This window comes from Aulonocara stuartgranti, assembly GCF_965226115.1.
Source record: "Aulonocara stuartgranti genome assembly, chromosome: 6".
Classification (NCBI taxonomy): domain Eukaryota; kingdom Metazoa; phylum Chordata; class Actinopteri; order Cichliformes; family Cichlidae; genus Aulonocara; species Aulonocara stuartgranti.
The window spans coordinates 25244464-25268469 of NC_138944.1; the positions used below are offsets into that span (position 1 = coordinate 25244464).

The following is a 24006-nucleotide window of genomic DNA, read 5'->3' on the forward strand; positions in this document are numbered from 1 at the left end:
ATTTATCAACAGTAAGAGATGAAGCTGTCTATGCCATTGCTAGTCAAAAGAAGCAATTTTTAAGAACTACATTAAAGTGAACTTTTTCACTTTATCTTCTGAGAAATGTGACAAGTTAAGAGACAGCATTTCTGCAGACCAACTACCTGTACACCTAAAATCTCTTCCATAATGTCACAACTTTTTGCTCACCGTTTTTTGTTTAATATATGGACTTCATCTGTAACCCAGCCAAAAAAAATCCTCAGATTTGCTGAGATGTTGTTTCATTGGGACAACAGCTGCCACTTAGAAATAAAGCAGACACACAGTATTTGAGTCATTCCTAACTTTGAGGAGTCAGAGGTGCTCAGTTTAGGTCTTTTGTCTGACTGGAACAACACAAGTGGGGAAAAAATGGCACCTTATTCTTGTGTCTTCTCTGCATTATGAGGTAAATGCTGACATACTGCTCATGTCGTGGCTCATGCCTGTGAACCTGATGCGAGGTACAGATACTCACATGATGGACAGACAGGACCAAGAAGGCCCCTCCTCCAGCACACTCAGTGATGACAGCCAGGAAACGTGGGTTGATCGCACAGAAGCTGTTGTCCTGCACACTGCGTGTGATTGGCACGCCATCAAAGCAGTTCTCCTTGGTGGCGGCCTTACCAAACACGTGGCGGAACTTGGAGCTGCGGTACTGAGGACGCCATGTCATCTGAGGGAAGGGCGAGGAGAAGAGAGGTCAGCCAAGGAGAGCCATCCATCGCACAGTTATGAAGACAGAGGATTTTATAGGCACTAAGCCTCCTGGTCCACGAGCACAGGAGGGTATTATTTAATGGTAGATGTAATAAAACAGGGAACTGATAACAAAACTAACACTCGCTGCTCCATAAGAAGTACAAAATTAAAAAAAACTCTTAGAGCATTCGCCTTATCTCATACTTTGTGACACAGACCTTTCAGATCAAAGCAGCGATGGCTTCACTGGTAAACCATAAAACAATAAAAGCAGCACAGATTTTATTTCAGTATCAGAGGTGGTCAGCCACGTCTCAGATAAAAAGCATGACACAGAAACCAGCGTGTTAAAGTATAAACAATAAAATAAAAACATGTTCTGCAGGGTTACTGCAGCATCTATGGACCATCAAACAAACAGTAAAAGGGGGGTTAACTTAATTAAGGAATGACACCATATGCATCATGGCAGACGGATGTATGAAGGGTTGCTCTTTAACCAAAATGTAGTTCTCAAACTCACTGACAGAAAGTGTACACTCAACATCATTCAAAGGAATTAAAAACCGCTTTGAAGGTAGAAAAAATTATTTTCTGTTGTAAACAACAAAAAGTTTTTACCTTAAATATCTGCTAATGACTTTTTTCTAACTTATGTGGGCCATTTTGCCCCTATTTAATATGAACTAGGTGCACATAGGTAGGAAAAGTGGGGTTAAAGATCAATAACATGAGCAAAGAGACAAGTCCACCAGGGAAGTCTGCTGTCTACAGTCCATGTAAGTATGCACCATCAGCTCTATCTATTCCAAAATATGTGCACTGACTTTATCACGTCCCACGCAAGCCTACAGACTTACAGGTCCATGCAAACTACTACAGGTTGCTAGTAGTTTGCATGGAAAAGAACTTGCAAATTACTCAGAGTGGTAGTGAAATGGACACAGTTTCCCTTCAAAGAAAAAGCTGCACCTTTACCACTACAGCAGTAATGCACAACTTTTACTCTGAGGTCAAACCATCTCTTTTTCCGGTTAGTATCACATTTTTTCAACTTTTACTGCCGCTTGCAGAGTAATGAGAGTATCTATTGGTGACCGTGGTATCCTGCCAGCAACTAAAACGATCACATGGTGGGTTTTGGATCAGAACCCTCTATGCAACGAGGTAGCATGTTACTGTACTAAATTTAGTAATTATATTAATTACTATTACATTGTTACTTTCAAGGAATACCCATGTTTCCCTAGCGACCAGTGGTTACCGGGTAGATCACTGATTGGACTTGTGGCCTGTGCGACTGAGGCATTAACGTAAAATGTCAAGTAGGACAAAGAGGGAAAATACTCAGGTCAACCTCAGGACACAAGCTGTCTCAAGCCAAAAAGTGCATAACTCGTGGCGTTCCACAGGGTAGTATTTTAGTCCCATTTTTATTACCATTACGTGTTAATGGATGTAGGTTTTGCTTGTTTTTATATGCCAATTATTTAGCGTTTCTTTTCCAAGGAGACTGTGGTTAAACAATTTCTGAGCAAACCGCCCGGCAGTAACTGGTAGATAACTTCTCACTTCATTTGGAAATAGGCTACAGTGCTTGGGTTCCATGTAATAAGTCAGCACAACGTATTAAATAATGATGTAATGAAACAAGTCCACAAACAGACACATCATCATTTTATTGTTTTTTGGCCATTTAAGGTCGGCGTACTTCTAGCGAGCATCCAAACTACAATATAAAAACAGTATGTAGTGCATTGACAGTGAGTTGCTCTCCATGTTAGTACTTCAAAGCATCCAAGAAAGAGTTACATCTAAAAATAGATAAAGACACCACTGAGCTACTGAACATGAACGAAATGTATCAAGGTAGAAAATGTGAGCAGCTCAGAGCTTCATTTTTAACAACCATCTTTGATCTATTTTAAGCACATCTGGTTTTATTTTTAGGCTTATAAAGCTAGTTATGAAAGGCTAACTAGAAGTGTAACAATCTACCTACTGGAAATGGTTGGGAGAACATTTTCACTTTCGCTTTTGTTCCATATGAGCTCATCTGTGTATATGTTGTGAATGACAATATCCGCAGTAAAGATTTTAATTGTATTTGTATCACATACACATGCTTTTTCCTAACCAGTGTCATCAAAATGTATTACAGCTCTCAATAAAGTCTACTACATTTAATGTATAAGGAGTGAAAAACCTGCAATACTTTCCCAATCCGGACTCTCTTTTTAGCCGCTTCCCCTTAAGCCAGTCGATGCATATGTCATTATTGTGAGAGATAAGTGGCTCTGCTCCACTGGGACGAGGTCTGGCCAGCCAGCATGTCTGCTCTGCTGCTCTGGCTGGCTTTCCGCCTGCCTGCTGCATGGTCATTACTTATGAATTAGGGGTGGAGGCGGCTGATGGACAAGAACGCAAAAATGGATTCAACCAACAAAGTATAGTAAATGGAGAGAGCGATTAGAGAGCTACAGGAACATCGAAGAACAAGAACAACAGCAGTAGGAGGTGGAGGTATAAACCCATTACAGGTTTGTGTTTTCCTGCAAATCGCACCTACAGCAAATCTTGTCACTGAAAACAGTGACATCATGCTCCTGTTTTATGTGGACTGCCCTCTGGTTTTTCACATGATGGCTAAATAAATACATGGTGAGCATGATGCAGGTGTGGCTGGAAAGAGGCCGAGGAAGGATTTAGACCAACAGAAGGAAAAAAATCAGGTTTAGAGAAAGCAAAAAGAAAGGAAAGAAGAATGCTACAGAGGTGTGGAGCATGACTTCATGGCTCAGTTTACCCTTCCACCTCTCACCTCCTAGCCCGAGGCCGTCACAGAGAGCCTCGTACTGCCACACGGGAACCTGAGAAGGATTTAAACTACTCAGGTGTTTAAGACTCTAATTGCCACTCAGGCGTTCATCAGTCACATCCATGACTGCGATTACCACAGTTACCTTGTCAGCAATTGCTGCAATAACAAAAAGACATTTCGCTCATCCTCAACCTAAATGCTTAAAATAGAGTAACTTGAAAAATGGTGTCTCTTTTCTTTTGCTAAAGCTTCTCCTAAAATTGATCACAGATAAACTGATTCATCTAAAATATCCAGATTTTTCACAGGGCCACGTGATGCATCTTCAAATCTTATCCAGTCCAGTTTAATTTTTATTTTTTTATTATAGCAGATGCAAAAAAAAAAAAAAAAGCAGCAAATCTGGAAGATACTTGAACAAGCAAGTTTGAAGTCTGAGTCTGCAGCTGTGAGGGCAGCTCTGTGAGCCGTTACTTTAATAATAAAAATAATAATGGATTGCATTTATATAGCACTTTTCAAGGAACCCAAAGCGCTTTTTACAATTCCACTATTCATTCACTCTCACATTCACACTCTGGTGGAGGCAAGCTACGGTTGTAGCCACAGCTGCCCTGGGGCAGACTGCCATATCGCGCCATCGGCCCCTCTGGCCAACACCAGTAGGCAGTAGGTGAAGTGTCTTGCCCAAGGACACAACGACCAGGACAGAGAGCCCAGGGACAGATCCCCTGAGCCACAGTCGCCCTCACTTTAAGAGTTCATATGCTAAAATGCAAGAGCAGATGCTATATGGCTTACACACACAGGGAGTATAAAAATGCTGAAATAATTTAAAGCAAAATAAAGCAAGAGGCTCTTCATAAAATTGTGACCATGTGAGATATACATTTGGACCAAATTTAATCCAGAAACACCTCCTGGTTTTGATAGAAAAGCCGTGAACACCCACAAAAAGTTGATGCCAGTCCACTCACTGGAATAATGGTTAATATACAGTACATGTCTAAATTAACTGTAATACAAAAAAAATGAATGGAAACCATCTTACAAGGGCTTTAATTAAACCAGTAGGATTATTTTACTATTACCGTTCCCTGCTGTGCACTCCCCTCACTCAATCTGACCGCTGTCTCTGAAGACGAGCCCGCGTAATGCATCCGTCAGCCAGCCTGAACCACACACTCGACCTGTTCGTAAAGCGTGTGCAAAAGTGCGATTGTCGCTCAGTTCATCATGGAAAAATGACTCAGCCCCACCATACCAACGCATGATGCTCAACTAGCCCCTCTGATAAAACCCACATTTTTCATTTCGAGCAGTGACTGTATTAAAAGAACTCCGAAACATAATTTTTGGTGGAGCTATAATTTCAGATCACGTGTATTCGTTTATGGCTGTGCTACAGTATTGTTTGATCCATTTGTGTTGTTGGTAAAATGACACATCATGAGACTGAGAAAAGAGAAGAAAAAAAAAACAAAACAGGGCTGGTGGACTGACGGTTTAAAAATTAGCCCATGTTTGGGGGCTAATGCTCAGGTCCTGCTCTACTATACAAATGTCATTCTAGCCCATTGTTAGGTGGGTGCCAAGAAAATCATGGTGTCATAATACATTAAATATAATCATATTATTCAAATTTTGTGGATATAAATTAGAGGTGACTGTTGTAAGATGTGTGTTAACTCCTGATCACGTAGTAGGTTCACAGACAGAGATTTAGTGTATTAATATCAGATACTGTAATCAAATCACTTAAAAAATACATATTTTCCAAGTTATTTTTGCTGTAGGTCGTGCACACTGTGCTACAGTGCGAGTTACGCAACTTCTAAAACTGCTAGTTGAAAGTTGTTCCCCACACACTGTAATAACTTTAAAAAACAACGTTTGTATAGTTATAGTTCCATGTTAAAGTATGGACTGCTTAAAGTAGTTTAAATATTAAATTAAGTTGAAACACTGAAAACATGACAGATGGCGCCGCTAAAGCTTATCTCACAGATTCGTTGATGTCTGAAGGTGGAAGCTTAGTTTTGAAAACAAATTCATGGTGATTATCAGGTTTTTATGACATCTATTCTGCTCTATCTGCTCCGTAACAAAAAACCTGTTAACTTCCTTACTGGAAGTTAAATAAACCGAACTGTAAATATGCCAGACAGCCATAAAGGTGTGAGGGGAATTCAGTCATAGAACTGTTATTAAAATAGTTTAAAATATATATATATATATATATATATATATATATATATATATATATATATATATATATATATATATATATATATATATATATCTTTATTTTAACAAGACGTATCCAAAAAAACTTTACAAAAAAAATATTGGAGTTTGCTTTTTCCAGTGCAAAAGATTTTTGCACGGTTTGCAATAATCAATTAACCAGATTGTTCACAAAGGGTCTCCAAACCTCTTCAAATGTTGAAGTCTGTCTTTCATCAAACCATTTCTTCTTTCTAGTGGATGGTTTGGCATCATTCGCCCTTCTAACTGAGGTTTCTGATGCACATTTTTAGCAAAAGACTGAATGCATCAGTTGGCGAGCGAGCTACACGCAATTACAACCCGGACCACATCTGGACTGCTGTAATCAGCGTTCATGTATTGCTGAGGCTTACAAGACCAGAGGGAGAAGCTTCCAGGGCCGACAGCTAGGACATCTTGTCGCGTCTAAAGCGGGTTGTAATCAGGCCGGTGGCAGCTTTCTTTCAGCTGCGTCTTGGAGCAGGTACGCAGCAGGCTGCCGGGTGGTGGGCGGCCTGTCTTTTGCTCTTCACAGAACTGATGACGGAAACACTATTCTGGCTATTTTTACTGTGGCTTCTTACTGATCAAAAGGCAACCAGGCATGCTCACTGACAGCGGGAAAATGATTTTATTCATCAGGACTTCTGTGACAGGCTTTATGTCTGGCAAAATAAAATAAAATTTAATTTAAAAAAAGAGGAGATGCAGTCTTTTTTGTCAGAGGGAAATTTATTTTAGTCTGTGAGCAGGGAGTCACAGCGGTAACCGCATTAAGGGGGCTGTAAAAACAGTCATGAAACTAAACTGAAAACACAGATATGACTCTTTAAAAAAAAAAAAAGATATATTGTACATCTGGTTTGTTCTGCCTGAGTTCTTTGTAGGTCTGTAGTTGTGTATACATCCTCTCCTAGAGACTGCCTTTTAAGCACCTCGTAAGTCATAACCACGTAGACTAGCAGCCACTCCTTTCTTTGACTAGCTTGGCACTGAGGGAGGGGTTTCACAGTTCAAAGTTCACTTATTGGTGCCCAGCCTCTAGCCTCCAAAATTCCTATGAGTATGAAATCAATTCCTCCCCTCTGCTGTCAGCAGTAATTCTCATCGAAACACGGTGAATCTTAAGAAAAAGAAGAAAAACAAGCGGGCACGAGCACTGGCTTCTCAAACTGCAGATGTCGTGTTTTGTAAACGCTCAGAGTGAAATTCAAGACGAGGTATGTACAGGTGTGAGCACATGGCACACACAGACACGCGCACATACACACTGAATCACTGTGTGCGCACGACTGAGCGACACACACCTCCCTTTGTTTAGACTAGGTGATATCATACACAGATGACAGCTTACAACCTCTCTCCTGTAATAGGATAACAGCCACAGTGATAATCCTGGAGCCGCTTCAATGCAATGGAGCGCACATGTGAGCAAGTATGAAAAGATGGGCCAGGATATGTCCACCTGCCTCGCTGCGTTTACCTGGAGATATCCTCACAATCACACACACACACACACACACACCACTATCTCCAAACCATCTCAGTTTCTCTTTCATCAAAACTGTGTCTGACCTCCCAGCACGATTTATGGATACTTTGGACGCCAGGTACGTTCAGAGTCCTTTTCTCCTGGCGAGCAGTTTTACAGGTGTATGAACTCACGTAGAGACAAGAGTGAACTAATGATTAACGTATACGGTATTCGGATGAACAGGGCGTGGATGGTCCGACTGAGAGCTCAAAAAACAGGGCAAAAAAACAGATTAATGGGAGTTTCGTTGTAGGGTTTCCATTATTTTAATTCAAAATATTGACAGAAATGGAGCTGATGTGGCAATGAGATCCACTTTTCCCATTTTTTTTTTTACACCTCACCCATTTTTGTGAAAGTATCCCCCCTCTTCCCCTCTCTTACCCCCACCCCCAGCCTTGTTCTTCTGGAGGTTTCTTCCTGTTAAAAAGGACTTCTTCCTTCCCGGTGTTGCCAAATGCTTGCTCATAAGGGGTCATTTGATTGTTGGTGTTTTCTCCATTTTATTGTGTCTTTACCTTACAATAAAAAGCACCTTGAAGTGAGCGTTTATGTGATTTGGTGTAAGATTTAATCGAACATGGAGAGCTTGTGTGTTGTTCTGCAGTTTTCTGGTAATCTTTGTGCAGTTACGATAACCCTGCACTTTGAGAAAACAGCCGCTGTGCTAAAATGAAGGTCAAGAGACAAACTTGATTATCAGACAGATCTGGTTATCTGTTCTTTAGGTTATAAAAGCTTAAATGCAACCAAACACCTCCCACTGATCCTGGACTGCCGGTAAAATTGCAAGTGCGTGTATTTTGTGTTTGTGTGCGTGTCAAAGAAGAAAGCCTCCGTAAATAAATGGTGCTTTTTCAGTCCTGTCGACCACTCAAAGCACTTTGCACTCCAATCTGCATACACAGCACTTCTCTATCACTAATCCATACTGATGAAGGAAGTCTTTAGGGTCAGTAACTCACCCAGGGATACTTTGGAAGGTTGGTGGGTCGATCCCAGGCTCCCGTAGTCCTGATACAACTTCTCCCGAAGTAATCAGTTTGAAATCCATGTTTACACTTTCAGGACTTTTTTTCTTTTTATCCTACCTTCAGAGTTCAGGGTTTGTTTAAAACATGGAAAGAAGATATGAGATGCTATCACTGATAGGAAATAAGACCAAAACTGTAACTCTCTAAAGTGACAGTGCAAAGATGAAGCAAAACAAACTCCACCCAGCCACGTACCAGACATCATAGTGAGCAGGTACTGCATTAACACAAGTCTGCCCTTAAGAGTTTTCCATTAGTTCCCGGCTGGAGAGAGAGTGCACAGCTCACGCGGTGAACATCCATTAGCTCCTGAAGGACATCCATATGTAACGTAATTTGCAAGACAATAAGATACAAATCACGGCGCACTTATTTCCTAAGAAGACTCACTATAAGCTGAAACAAGACATGAGATGATGACACAATCAGACGGTCAGGGTTTCACCACAAATCAACAAGCAAAGTTTCCTAAGAACTCCCCGAAATGTTTGATCGTATCCCAGCCGAGTCTTACAGTTTCCCCACTCGGGACACTCGTGTGAATAAATCAGGACTGCCGGCTTAATGAAAAGACCTCAAAAAGACTGAAATCCAAACCAGAAGACGCATATTTCAGTGAATGGGAGTGTTTTGAATCTGTGAGCTGAAATAACTTTACTGGGATGTTAGCTGATGATGATGTCATTTTTACAACAACTCTGGGACAGCTTCCGACTTTTTTTTTTTTAAATCCTCAGCAAAAAACTGAAAATATCTCCACACTTACGGTAGCAAATGAGAGCTTACATGTCCGATCTCGGGGCTGTAGGATAATTTACTAAAAGAGCACAAGTGCAGTCACATTAAATGTGAGCTGCTGTGGAAATTCAGATTCAGAGTCAGTCTGCAGAACGGTTTTTGTTTCATCTTGTTCAAGTCTGTCTTATTGATGTGCACTCAACAGTCCTGAGTTTAAAGCTTCGGGGGGGAAATGGCGAGCACGCACACACACACACACACACACACACGCATGGAGGTCTAAAGAATAAAACGGAGATCAATAAGCGAATGTCAAACTGCAGAGACCGATCAGAGGGAGCAACACCCACATGGAGGGACAACACGGATGAAAAAGGCTCACTTGAATCAGGGGGAGAGCGAAGGAGGTGAGGTGGGAGTTCAGCAGTACTCACCCTGTCGAGTAAGTTGTCACTGGTGGAAGAAGCAGCACCAGCAGCAGGGAAGAGGGAAACAGTTGATCTCTGTCTTCAGTGACAAGCCAAATCAGAAAAAGACAAAAACAAACAAAAAAAAAAAAAAAAAAAAAAAAAAAACTACAATCACTTCTTTTTCTTTATCCTAGCTTCATGGACCAGTGCTGCTGCTGTTGTGATTACTTTCCCCACACGCGTGTGAACATAAACACACCACGAAACCCAGTCCAAAAAGATCTTACAGTCCCTCCTGCACTCAAGCTCTTCTTCTTTGATGTGCACAATCAACACAAGCAGTCTAGTCAGCGACGACAGACAGTATGTGTGTGTGCACCATGAAGCCCAGAGCGTGTGTGAACAAGCAAGGAGCGAGCGCAGGAGTGTGTACACTCCCCGAGAGGGAGGTGACTGCACAGAGAGAGAGAGCGAGGGGGAGTGAGAGACAGCAGGTAATCTCACTCCCTCTCCTTCCTCGAGTGCCACTCCCTCCAGTCACTCCTCCGCAGCGTTTGCTCAATCAGGATTTCTCACTCTCGTAACTGCAAACGCTCATCTTTAACCCTGTTGCTCAAAATAAAAAAAAGAAACGATCTACTTGCCAGATTTGTTTTGTTTACATGTAAAGGTAGTGAAATAACACGTATATGTGGATTCCTAGAAACTCTGACCGGAGTATCTCTGAGACGAGGCTCGGTTCACACACAAGTGATTCAAAGTTCTTCAGAAAAAACGCGCTTGGCAGGTTTTTCAAACTCCGTAAAGGAAATACAATGAAAGCAGGTGGTGAAAACGTCCATACGGCTGAGGGGTTTAAAATAAGCATGAATGTAGGAATACTTTCACCAAATGTCTTTGCAAAGGGAGCCTAAAAAGAACAGATAATATTTTTAGGAAGTGGTTTGCTCAAGCATGAGGAACTGAGCCATACTTGCTGACAGCAGTTATTTTTAAACTGTGACCAAATTTCCCTGCAATGTTTTCTCCAGGTTCAGGTTTACTTGTGATTGTTTTCAGTCTTGCTGCAATTTACAGATGTTCCCTAAAAGCCTCACAGGCAGGTAGTCGGTGCTCTAGACTGAACAACCTTTAGCCAAAATATGAGAACCGCTAATCCAAACTATGACAAACTGGATGCTCCACCTATTCGGATCACGAGTACTACTCCGAGTTAGTTGGAAGCAGATCAGTGGAACAGTTGCTGAGAAAACTGAAGCACCGACTGGAAAATCCGAATTTAGGGTAGGAGTAGTTTCTGCCGTTACATTTTACTGCCAAATATTGTTGACATCTTCATGAAAAAATATTTTTAAAAATGATTTTATTGTCCTGTATACGGCAAACAGGAGCTGGAAAGCTTCACATTTCAGAAGATGGAAGAAGTAAATATGTGGAATTTGATCATAATATACTAATTAGCTTTTAATCAGCTGGTCGATTGATCCAAGTCACATTTTTAGTGGTGATTCCCAAAGACATATTAGCTGAAAGCCTGGAATATTTGGGCATGGTGTGCAGTACATCCTTAAAAACAACAAAACACCAACAGTATCTGGAAGTCATATCTTTTAAGGAATAGGACATAATCTGGCAAAGATCTGACACAGGACCTAAGAGATGCTTCTGTACCTTCAGTTCATCAATCTACTGTATGGGATCATCTTGACAGAGAACAGAACAAAAGGCAGCCAGCTTCCAAAGATGAGCTTTAAGTGTCCTTCAAGAAGCCCAGAGAACTATTCCTGAAGACTATTTAAATACTTCTGAGAAAGCTTACCTACAAAAGTTCCAGCTGTGTTCAAGAATAAAAGTGACTTTCAGGTTGGTTAGGCTTGTCCCCACTCTGTATGTTTTCACACGTTTCATCAAATCAGTGCACCCATTTCCTATTTTCCTAACAAAACAAAAAAATAAAGGGTGGGTTAAAACTTAAGCAAGGTACAGTGCATAAAACGTATGCTTCGTATCGTCTCTTTGTCTCTTCCTCTACGATTTCTGATCTGACAAAGAGAAAAATGTAAAACTATATACTAAAAAGTGATGTAAACTATTTTAAGTGAAGATTTAAAATGTGGGTCCATCTTCAGGAACAAACACAGCACCAGCTCGGCTCCTCACCATTAGCCGACTCATATATTCACACCGATTAAGCCAGATGTTCTCCGCTACAAAAGCGCCAAACTAATATTTCCTGTTAGCGTAATAATCTGTGACAGCCCCTCTCAAACCTTCTGTTCTCTGTGATCTTCAGCCTGCATCAGATATCAGATCGGCTGCATTTTGGGCAGAATGCCAAGCTGCTACAAAAGTCCTTTCAACCGTTCACATGGCTTCAGCTGGACCGTCGAGTCAAAGTGAACCATTATGTAATGGCACATTAGCAGCACACGCTAGGATAACAGGTCGATATGAGGATGGGGTGAGAGAAAGGGGGCGAAAAAAAAAAAAAAAAAAAAAAAAAAAAAGAGTTGTCCACTGGCAGCTGGCCTTCACAGAGGGGCTGGTCAGTCATTGTTACCACAGAAACCTGAGCTCCTGCACGTTAGCTGTAATGGGAGGAAGTGTTCAGAATACGACTGTTTACTTTACCTGCAGTAAGGTAGGATTTGGCCATGTGTACACATATTTAATGCTTCAATCTTGCCTTTCTGATTGAAGATAGCAGATGGTTTTTAATCTTCTCCATTAATCTTCTCTCTTCTTTATTATCAGCAACCGTTTACATAAATGTCTGTCCTATGTACAGTTTTCTCCATCCACTGCTGTCCTACCTGCATAAATGACTGAATGACAGTAACAATACTATTATGTAGCAGAGGTGGGAATCCCCACATAGCCCAAGCATCACAATACTTCCGTCACGACACACATTTTGCGATATGCTGAGTACTGCATATTGCGATTTATCACCTTTTTTCAAAATGCAAATTAGGTCCTCAGAGCTAAACTTTGTGAATATCTGATTTATCCAGTACTAGAGTGCCAAGCATACTAGCATGCCACTAAATCCTGCCACAAATGTTGCTATAAGTAGTCTGCTATCAGTCTGCTATTGAATGAGGTCAAGCTAGGGATTTACATACATTCAGTTTTTGATAGTACAGCAATCAACTCTGATAACTTGATGCAAATCACACGTTTCTAGAAATTTATATTTAAACAGACATTCTTACATCTCATAACCCTCCTGTTCTAAAGAAATATAAGTAGAATACAACCAGCAGGAACATGACAGCAACATGTTGACCATTACTCTGCATTTATGAATTAGACAATTATTTGCAAACCTTCGACAATCTCTCCAGAGTGATTGCAGTCAGTCACAGTATTTTAATTCATTTAAAAATACTGATATAGGCGTTTCTGTTATCAATACAATATCCCCACACAAAATGTGATACCGTGCGGTTTCGATTGCTATCATACGGTAGCGCAATTTAAATGTTACTAAAGGCAAATACTTTTTCCTATATTTATTATTTTAATGAATAAAGTGAATCCAGTCTGCCTCAAGCAAAAAAAAGAACAAGTGAAAATATTAAAAGCATTTTTTTGTGCGTGTTATGATTTTTAAACCAAAACTGAATCTACAACAGAAAAATCAAGAATCTCGTGTTGTCAGCATTGTGTAGCAGCTTGTGCATGATTGTACATGACAGGACAGATTGCAACAGAAACAAGATTACCTCATTACTGTAACTGACAGATGGAAAAGTGTAGGTGTGTAAGGTAGCTTTGTTATTCTAAGCATCTGCATTGGCACAACTCCATTTCCACACAGCTAGCTGACAGTTACACATGACTGATGGTAAAAAAAAAAAATGCTTCAGGTAACGATCAGCATGACATAGACTCAGCAAGACTTCTAAGCTTATATGTGCCCAGAGGTGCAATAGGTCCCACTGTAGTCCTAAGACTGGACAACAAGTAGAATTTTGTAACTAATTAGCATGATGCTAATTAGCCATTGGATTCATGTTGCTAATGCTAGTAAGCAACTAGCTAGCCAATTAAACACATTTTGCTAGAGTTTCCAAGTTTAAAGATACCATTCCTTGAAATGGGGGAAAACAGAATGATAAATGCATACAAACCCTGCTATATTAAGAAGGTAGTGCACACAATGAATGAGCTGCCATAAGTGCAACACTTGGCTAGCATTATGCTACAGTCAAGCCATGGAAAACAGTGGTGAGAGACTGAAATGATCAAAATTATTATGACCATGTGCAATAACCTTTTGATTTTGCAAAGTAACCCATCAGCGCACACCAACTCGCACTGATTGCAACAGTCTGTCCGCATTTATAAATTAGATGTCAATTATTATTTGCAAATCTTTAACAATCTTTAAGCGTGAACTGATTGAAGCAAGACTGAATTAGTCAAGTTGGACCGAGTTTGTTTGAAGTTGCCTTCCACCAGGTGACTCGTGCAATCACCTTGTGATCAAAAGTTATTACCTAGAGATTGAGCTGACTGGAGAGTCATTACGTTCCTAATGTAATGACTGGCATGTGTAAGCATCAGATTAATGTAGGTTAAAGGTGGAGGTAATTTTTGAACCATTTCAGACAAAGTTTAAGTCATGGCAATATATTTCACAAGCCAATCAAACGTTTTGCACCTAAACCATTTATCTTCATAGCAGAAGATACCTTGTACTTAACTTCATCTGTAACATAGAAGAGAAGTATGCACTTGTTGGACACACACATGCCGCGACACTACTGATAAAGCTCTAAAACGCTGCAAACACATGTCCCCCAAATACACAACAAAGTCCAACGGTCACAGTGTCTCTGAGATAAGACTCAGAACACAAACTGGTGAAAGCATGAGAAGCTGCTGGCTCATCAGGGGCTGCTGTTTGATCACAGAGAGAAAGCGGGAAAACTAACCCTAACATTAGCAGTGATTCTCACATTGACCTCTTAAAAACTAAAACCTACAGCGGAAGAACAGAATTATTACACAAATAGTGAAAAAATTTAATAACAAGTCTACTAATTACTGGGCGACTGGAAGATATGTCTAAAACTTTTCAAGCCAGTTTCACTTTGCCAAAAGGTGTGTCAAGGATATCAACCAGACAGACAGAGCTCGAGAGATTTGCCAGTATCACCGTGTACCCTGTCACCTCCTTATCACTACAGACAACTGTGATTTACAACACATACTGGAAGCCCTGGATCCATTTGTTGTTACCTTCTGTATTTCCTTTCATTAAGCTCTTGGCTATGATTAAAGCTTGTCATTTTGACTCTGTGTGTGTGTGTGGCAATTATCAATAAGCACAGGGCAAGAGTCCTAAAAGCTTGTGGCTCCTTCCAAAGAGCTTAAACCAGAAGCTTTCCCTCTAATCTCAACTCACACAGTGGCAGGTTAATAACTAGCTGCTGTGAGAAAATAGGCCAGACCCTTTGACACCGCAGACACACAGTGACCTTCCCTTCTTTACTTTGTCATTGCTGATTAGCTGTCTGACTGTGTTTTGGCTGTAAAACATCTGGTTTCAGTGCCAGTCATGTGTTTCGCCTCAGTGTCTTCACTCCTAGAGTATGTTTGGGGTTGCTTTTTTTTTTTTAAATACAGAAATTGTATGCCAACTGAGCAAACACTGCATTCCAGCTCAAATACAGGTGCAGTCAGTAATTCAATTGTATTGGAGCTATTGAAGCCCAGTGTACACAGAAGCCTACATTGCAGACAGATTCATTTACACGGGTCCACCTGAAAACAAATAAATGAGAGGCTGGTCATTTTGGATGTCACCAATGTATTGGTGAGGACTCAGCACCGCATCAGAGAAAAGCAAAGTCTTCCTTTCCTTATTTTCCCCTGATCCTCGTAGATTTGCATGTCACCTTGTGCTCTGGTTTTTCTGCTTCACTTTGCAAATGAGAAGCCACACCTGCCTGGATAAAAATAAAATACTGATTGAATAAAGTAGCCACATGGTCCGTGCAGTGAAAACTCTGAAAGAGTGAAATCATAACGAGGCAAGCGTAAGACCAGCAAGTGAAGTTAAATATATCTGATTCCCAACAATCAGGGGCACACTGGTATGATTCAGGCGATGAGAAGATAACGAAAATACCTTTCTAGCTGTCTGGTTCAGTGTCAGTACATGTAACGAGTCAAGCATTCAGGTGTTTGTGCAACAGAAACTATTTAGAGTTTCAGTAATTCCCCTTTTTTGGGGGAAATAGCAAAAATGTTGTTATTTTAAGAGTTTTTTTTAGTTTTGAAGTTTGCTGAATAGTCAGGTATGACATCAGGTTTTAAATCCGTCGTCAACAATCCAGTTTTTAAAAACGCACAAGACGCAGCACGAGTATCAAGTTTAAGATCAGAATCTGTTCCTGTCTCAACAAACTAAGGTGTGACTAACTATGCTGATGAAAATCATGGGGGTATGAATTGTCAGCACGAGTCTAAACCTGGGAAACATGTCCAAATTTTTGAGTCTATTTCCAGCCGCTCAATCAAGAAGCAAATCTGTCTTTCTAGAGCAGGGGTAGGCAACTCCAGGCCTCGAGTGCCGGTGTCTTGCAGGTTTTAGATATCGCCCTGGGTCAACACACCTGAATCAAATGATTAGTTCATTACCAGGCCTCTGGAGACGAACAGCATCTGAAAGCATGTCCGTAAGAAAAATCAAGCAAACGTTTGACACACTGACACAAGACCTGAGAGGTGCATGTTGCCCATCAGCTGATTTATTGTTTGCTGAAGCCTCGTTAGAAATGGTTTCAACATCTCAGGCTCTCCAAGATATGGAGGCCTATCTGCCCTCACCACACTCCCTGCCGGTGGCTGATGCCCTCAGACGTTGGTGCGTTGGTGGTTCTTGGTGTCTGGGCGCTCATGTATGTACCGGCTCACTCCTGGTGGCCGCTTGGCGGGGCCTGGTGCCTGTGGCCTGGCTGGGCCCCTTCTGGGAGGTGTGGCGCCCTCAGGCCTCTGGCCCTGAGGGTCGGTCCCCTCTGGCACAGCTGGCTGCCGGTAGAGCCCGCGGGCACATCACTGCAACCCCCCTCTGGCCTCTGCTCCGTGGCTGCTTAGCTCTTCTCTGGCAAGGTTGCCCCCCTGGTGGTCCTCCTTGGGTCCTCGTACTCTGGGTCCTCTGGATTTTCTTTTTTTTTTGTTTGTTTGTTATATTTTGTCTTTCTTTCTTTCTCCCTGTCCTATCCCCCAGTCATGTCAGTCCCGTCTGTAACAACTGGAAATAAAATAAAATAAATACATAATTATAAAAAAGGTCAATCAAATGGACCAATATGGCAAGGCCATGATGATCCACTTGGTAAAGTAAATCCGCTTGGCATCTTTTTTGGCCTTCAGACAACAATTCTGATGGCTAAAGATCCAAACGGGACAAGCAAAAAAAACAAAAAAGAAATGGTTTCAGTGGAAGTGTGGCTGTCATGACGTCATTCTTAAGGATGGGAGACACGGAGAAAAGGCTGAGGTACGATAATTAACACAGGAACTACAGTGAAATCAGTTGCAACAGGTCTGATGGAGTGACGATTACTGAAGAAATTTGTAAAGTACTGTCATGCAATATCGTATAGAAAGCAGCTGACTGGCGACTGTTTCATTTTTCAGCACGGCAATGATCCCAAACAGTGCGGTAAAAGCATGAAGAGATAGAAAAAACACACAATGATGCACTAACAGTCATGGATTGGCCTCCCCAGAGCCTGGACCTACATCATTGAATGATGTAGGATCCGTCATTGGATCCTACATCATTGAAGCAGTGTAGGATCATCTTGACAGAGAACAGAAGAAGAAGAAGAGCTTTGAATGTTCTTCAAGAAACCTGATGAACTATTCCTGAAGACCATTTAAAGAAATGACAAGAAATCTGCCAAAGAGAGTTCAGGCTGTGTTGAAGAATTTCATTGTATGTTTCAATAAATCACTGCACTGATTTCCTGTTACCTTAGCAGAATCTAAAGAAATGACAGATATACCCTTGCATAAGACTTGTGTATATTAAGTGATTCAGGTATTTAATCACCAGCTGGAAACTTGCTCTCTGTAGTTTGAGTAACACCTTTAATCCCATACCATCAGATGGCTGCTTTAAGAACATTGTGTGATAGTGATCTCACCTCCAGTTGGCCGAAATCTAACGTGAATAATTTGTTTGCATGCCTGTGCAGAACGCCTCATTCTTTCACGTCTGATTCACTCCAAAATCTCCATTAACACATCTGTTTGAAACAATTCCCATTCAGTGATATCACAGCTACACTACCTGCTTACATCAACTTTGGCACGAAGCAGGGTTTGTAAAAACCAATGGACCACGAAGTTGTTGGAAAAGCATTCAAACCATGTACTGTTACTCATTTTATAGATCACGAAGCATGTTGAAATCCGTTATTCATCCCGATTCATCTACAGGCACCTCTCTCAGTTGTCGCACATGTAAGCCAACTGTGAGGATCATAGAAACGGTATATAAAGCGAGATTCTGGATTTGACAACCAGGAAAGAAAATCGCTTTTTTTCCCTTAACTTTCATTAAGAGATTTAGCTGGAAATGGTCATACTGCATGCAACGCATGACGATCACGTCACAGACAGGCAGTCAGAGCAGTTACAGTTGAACTTCTTTCCATCTGTTGATTTCCCAGAAAGGCATCTGTAATTTCTTAGGAAGGCTCCTGAAAACATCCGTGTAATCTGATACTATCTAAGTGTTCAAGTCATCTCTGTGTCTCAAACCCCAGCCTGGTTCAGTCACCACTCCCATTGTCAATAGTTACCTAAAGAGTCGACCTGTTGTATTGTAGTGACTAATAATAAGCTTTAGCTCCATCACATTTAGTTATTGGGTATTATAACTCTCCTAAAACGAGAGTGAGTGTTAGTATTGGCCCAGTCTGTGCCTACACTAAGCAGCTGTCCTGTGCCTGAGACATTTTACTGTGACCCTTCCTCCATCTGCTCTGATTGGTCAGTTTGTGCAGAAAAATGAGGCATTGGTTACATATGGTTGCGTTTCGTGAGTAAAGCCTCTGCCCTCTAATAGTTGGCAGCTTTGTCCCACCCCAATGGGTGACGTCATGGCGAACAAGCCATTTTTTCTATATACATGGTCCCTGTTGCTCATGTCTACTTAATAATGAAAGTGAAGTGAGGAGTGAGTAGTGGCTTTACTTTAAGGGTGTGCCACATTAGCTGCACAGCAGACATGATGCACATGCTTTACATAATAGCACAGATACTAAGTTACTACTTAAGTTACTTGTCTTTTCAAACCTTTTACAGACATAAAAATAATATAGAACAAAAACAACACAGGAGTTTACAATCCAGAATCATACTGGCTTAATTTGTGGTCTGGTAGCCGTTTCTTAAACAAACTGCAGGGATGAAGTGTTTTTGGCTTTTTTCAGGACAGAAACAGCACTATTTGCTGTAAATGGTTGTATTTATATGAATACATCGATGCCTTTTACCTCTTATTTTCAGATGGGACACATTAAGTGTTTCCATGTCTGTTTACAATAAATAAAATAAAGTACATAAAACGTCGCCAAGTGACCTAGATCTCAGCTGTGCGAGGAGCCGTTTCATTGAGAAACTGCAGGCCTATTAAAATATTAATCACATTATATGGCTGGTTATAAGCACACATTGTGTCACATCACAGAATAGAGACAAGTGTGTGTGTGTATCCTTGAGGGAGTGTCTTTTTATCTTATATCAATTATAACTAAGTAAAGCTGTTTTGCAGCCAGCTGGTGATGTTTGCAGTGAAAACTCCTGACAGAGTTAAAAATATTCTACATCAAAGGGAGAAAAGTGGGAAAAAATGTGCACCAAATTAGGTTGGATGTTCTAAAATTAGTCTAAGAGGACCTTTTTATGAGAATTAATAATTTATTTTATACACATAAGGAATATTAAATGACAAGATGGCTAAAGCATGATTCATTATTCAACAAAGGCAATGAGCTGGTCTGATTAGAGCACACCAAGGAAGTTACAAGGATCCTCATCATGTAGATTAATACAGTGTTGAGGAGCTTAGCAGCAGCTAGAGGCCATCCATCCACTTTATCCATAGTAACTGTAGTCAAGGTGAGCTTCACTTTCTGAGACTCCAGGGGATTGGCTTGCTATTATATAGGCTCACCCTCTCTGTATAAACAATACACAGACAGCGTACAGCCACAGTGTACATCCTGCTGTCGAGCAAAACGAGGCCACAGCAAATCACATCACGCCCATTAGCTAACTGCATTAATGCACTGTGGCATGCAACATGACATGCTAGACTCAAATTGTCTGTGAAGCCTCAAACCAAACATTAGCTAAAGAAATGCACTTATACATGGTTTTGTGAGTAGTCTTCAGCTAAAAGCTAATGCTTAACCCAACTATAACATGCTCACTAAGTCATTATATTAGCAGGCTAACATAGTCATACTAGCGCTAATGAAGTAAACTGGCAACAGATCGGATATACCTCTGCAGGCCATAAACTAAAGTAGGCCACTTCACACAATTAACTTAGAGTTTATACAGTCATGTGGAAAAAAATGTTCACAGGACTCTCTGCAGTTTGGTGATAAATTAAGTATACCCAATGATTTAACCTTTAACAGCAAGAACTGGCTTCACACGTGACTCTATAACACTTCGGTATACAGAGAGGTTCATGGTCCACTCAGGGACTGCAAGGTACTGAGGTCCTGTGGCTGGAAAACAACCCCAAATCATCACCCCTCCACCACCGTGCTTGATGTTTGGTACGAGGCATTTATGATTACGTCGAGGGGGGGGGGGTTTGGTTGTTTTCCCCAAACATGCCACTGTGCAACATCTCCACTTTTGTCTCATCTGTCCAAAGTACATTAATCCAGAAATCTTGTGGTTTGTTCAGATGCTGTTTTATAAACCTAAGCTGCCGTGTTCTTTCTAGACAGAAGAGTCTGTCTCCTAGCGAATCTTAAATAAAACGCACTGCAGCGTGTTCACATGTAAAAAGACAATTATTTTTACCCAAATTGGAGAGGCCAGTTCATACCTTACAGGCTGTGTCATCTTCATCATAAGGATGATAAAAAAAAAAAATGGTTTTCCCCTAAATACAAATGTCTTTGGCAAAAACTGATCAATCTTGGCTCTTTTGATAGGAACAGATGCCAAACCCTGCCCTGAGACATCATAAAGAGAAAAGTACTGCTCCCAGTTGGCAAAGAGTGCTGGCTCAGTGCAGACAGAACCAGGCTAAAACATGGTTTATTCAGGCACGGTAGAATAAATGATCTGGCTGTAACATGAGACCTTTAAGAAAAGACAAAAGCGATCAGAATTTAAATGCCTGTGCCAAGTTTTATGGCAATCCATGTGTTAGCAGACTTTTCACTGCCAAACCACATGTAAATCAGGCAACAAATGCACGGCCAGTTTGTTTATCCATTAACACAGAAAGTCATCCAGCAGTTGCTGAAATATTTTTGTCTGCACACAAAAATGTCAGTCTCGTGCCTCGCTGCAAGTATAAATAACAGTATGTATTCATACACACAATATACGGTATATTTTTGAGTACACAGAGCCACTTATTCTAATCACCCTGTAAACTTATCTGTGGAAAGCAGTTGTCGGGTTTAATAAGCAAACATGGCATCAGAGACCAAGTCTGCAACTGTTCTAACAGTAATTTTCATGATGTGCAACTTTAAATCTCATGAACCAACAGGCTGACACACACACACACACACACACACACACACCTGTGTGTGTGTGGCCAACCACTCGTTATCATGAATAATAAATAAGACTCTGCTGACCCATCTGCTTCATGACTAAGAGCTGCCAACTTCAAAAACAACCGGAGCGCACGCTGCCTGAAGCAGCGGGGTTTTTATAAGTCCGACCAGAAGCTTCTGATCTTTATATGGGAATTCTTAAAAATGAAAAAAAAAAAAAAGCACCAAACTAAACAAACGTGACCTTTAATCAAAACTTACTGATATTATACAGAGTTTCAGTAAATGCTTCAATGGGATGATCTTGAAAATCCTATGTTGCCTCATTCCTGAGTTATTGCATTCACAAACTTGGACAGCTGGCCACCTGTCCAGCGGGGTGACAGCGACACCCTATCAGCCTTTTACGGCTGAGGGGGAAAAAAAAACTACAGACAACTGTGGCAATCTGATAGCAACCAAAGCAACACAAGGAAGTTTTTGGTGCAACCTCATCCAGCAAGAGCCAGTAACCTTCAGGAACCACTGCCAACTGGTCAGGAGATTCATGTTTTTTCCCGCCAACCAGTGGCTGTGTCACAGCCAACATGGCAAACAATTCTCAAGCAATGTGCGCATGATGTCATCAGACGCCTCAATAGAACAACTACCAAAGAAACCGCATATAAACCCTTCAGGTGCTAACCAGCTGTTCACTCTGAAGCTTGGCCTGCAGTATTTTACTTGTACTGTGCACACATTTACTGACTCCGTCTATATTTTCTAAAATAATCCCCTCTCTGTTTGACCCACGTGGTGCCGGATAATCCCCAAACAGCTGTCATGTCAGAAACGTGCACGGCAACCTGCCACGACTGATCTGAGTGTCAGTGACGTAACAGTAAAAGAAAAAGAAGGTCAGGGTGGAAAGACAAACAAGACTTTCGAAGCCATTGTTGGAGGAGTCATTATGCCTGGCACTGTAAATGCCCTGCAGTGACAAACAGCAGACGACAGCTTGTTTAAGGGAAGTTTGTAGTCTTTGGGACAAAGACAGAGAGCTTCTGTGGTCACATGCACCCTCTCGATTTATATAAGAGCATTTTCGGGATTTTTAAACCATTGTCAGGACAAGTACAGTAATCTTCCCCAATATCCACCAGCAGATTGTTTACTAAAGCCCAATACTCTGCAGATTTTATTCAGTTTGACCGCCAGGCTGAAGCATCAAATGATGATCCACGAATACCAGACGACAACTCCCCGGTGATGAATCAACACAACAACTCAAAAATCTGGCTTCTGCTCACACTTCTCAAAAAAGACACCAAGAGAGAAGAGCGTTAAAATAAGGATTAACGTGCTTATCTCAGGTCCTGTGTTCGGTCGTTGCTGGATTTTTTCCCCCCTATTTCTTAAAGACATGTCTTTCAGATACTGTTAATCTGCTATCGATGGATTCTTAGGCCTGCCCCTTCTTTTTTGTCTTCCATTTGTCCAGTTTCCTCAATTTTTTCTAAGGACACACTGCACACTGTTACAGAGAGTGACAGGTTTTTGGCTAATACCTCTTCGGGAATCACCTTAGTGCAAAAATACTACTTTGGGTCGGCCAGACTGTGACATCTATTTTCATGGATTCAACTAAAGAAATGGGAGTGAATTCTCTGACAGGCTGCTGGTAACAAAGTGCATAAAGATGCAATTTTAAATTGTTTTTTGCCATGTTGTCTGGTATGTGTAGACACAACACTGGTTCACCTGTGGAGTTACGTACTTTCTATGTTTGAATGAGTCACAGATCAGAATTAAGCGACTGAAAAAAGCTAATAAAGACTTCCTCTGAAAATGGTGAGATACAAGGACTGAACTGAACATGAGTGAAAAAGCAGCCAATGCCCAATGAAGAACTTTAGAAAACTATTGCTTAGGTGCACTTAAGAAAAATAAATCACCAGAAATTTGTGTTACTCTGAGTTTTTGAGGGCACACAATCTCCGAAGAAAGAACACTCAAAAGATTTCCACCTGTTAGAAAATCCTGGCAAAGACAGAATAAGTGCATACCAGATGTTTTATTGACAGTGTGAGAACAGCAGGATTAACTGAAAGAGGCCACAAGTACCGTGAAATCACTCTGACCCTGCCGGGCAGTGAAGCAGGCCTTCATTAGTTTTAGTGAAAACTGAACCACAGGAGGTGTGGCGGGGGCAGAGAGTAAGAGTCTTAAGGCCACGGGGGGCTTTGTTCTGGAGGTACAGTCATGTATGAGGCACCATTTATTGAGGACACAGGGTTCTCCAACATCACCTCAGGGCACAAAGTCGGGTCTGTAATGGCAACAGAGGACATGTGACATGAGCTGCTTCAGTTTCAGGGTTTTCCTCTTAATAAATCAGGGATGTAACCCTCAACAAAGAAAGTAAAAATGCATGATTGACACACACACACACACACACACACACACACACACACACACACACACACACACACACACAATGCTGCAAAGACAAAACCATGCACAGCTACAATCCTGAACATTTAATGACTACAGTGACCATTGTTGAAGTTGTTTTTGCAGATTTATTACTTTTAAATGCTTAAAATCACTGAATCCCCAAAGAGCAACGTCCAGCCACTGAAGAACTGCAGCTGCTCCACGGGCCCCTGGAGGCTGGCTCCAAAAAGCTGAGTCCCGGTGGACTCCA

At 41.2% G+C, this 24006-nt stretch overlaps 1 protein-coding gene across 4 annotated transcripts in view; it reads right to left on the bottom strand.

Annotated features, from left to right (window-relative positions):
• Positions 1 to 24006, bottom strand: part of coro2aa (coronin 2Aa) — a 42879-nt gene that overhangs the window by 12721 nt on the left and 6152 nt on the right. For 2 of the 4 annotated variants that reach the window (XM_082535103.1, XM_082535102.1), the window contains exon 2: positions 503 to 703. In XM_082535103.1, coding sequence (XP_082391229.1) covers positions 503 to 703 — 201 coding nt within the window. Of the gene's footprint in view, positions 1 to 502; positions 704 to 8317; positions 8428 to 9558; positions 9987 to 24006 lie in introns of those variants that run through there. The other 2 variants (XM_082535104.1, XM_082535105.1) reach the window with 2 other exon arrangements.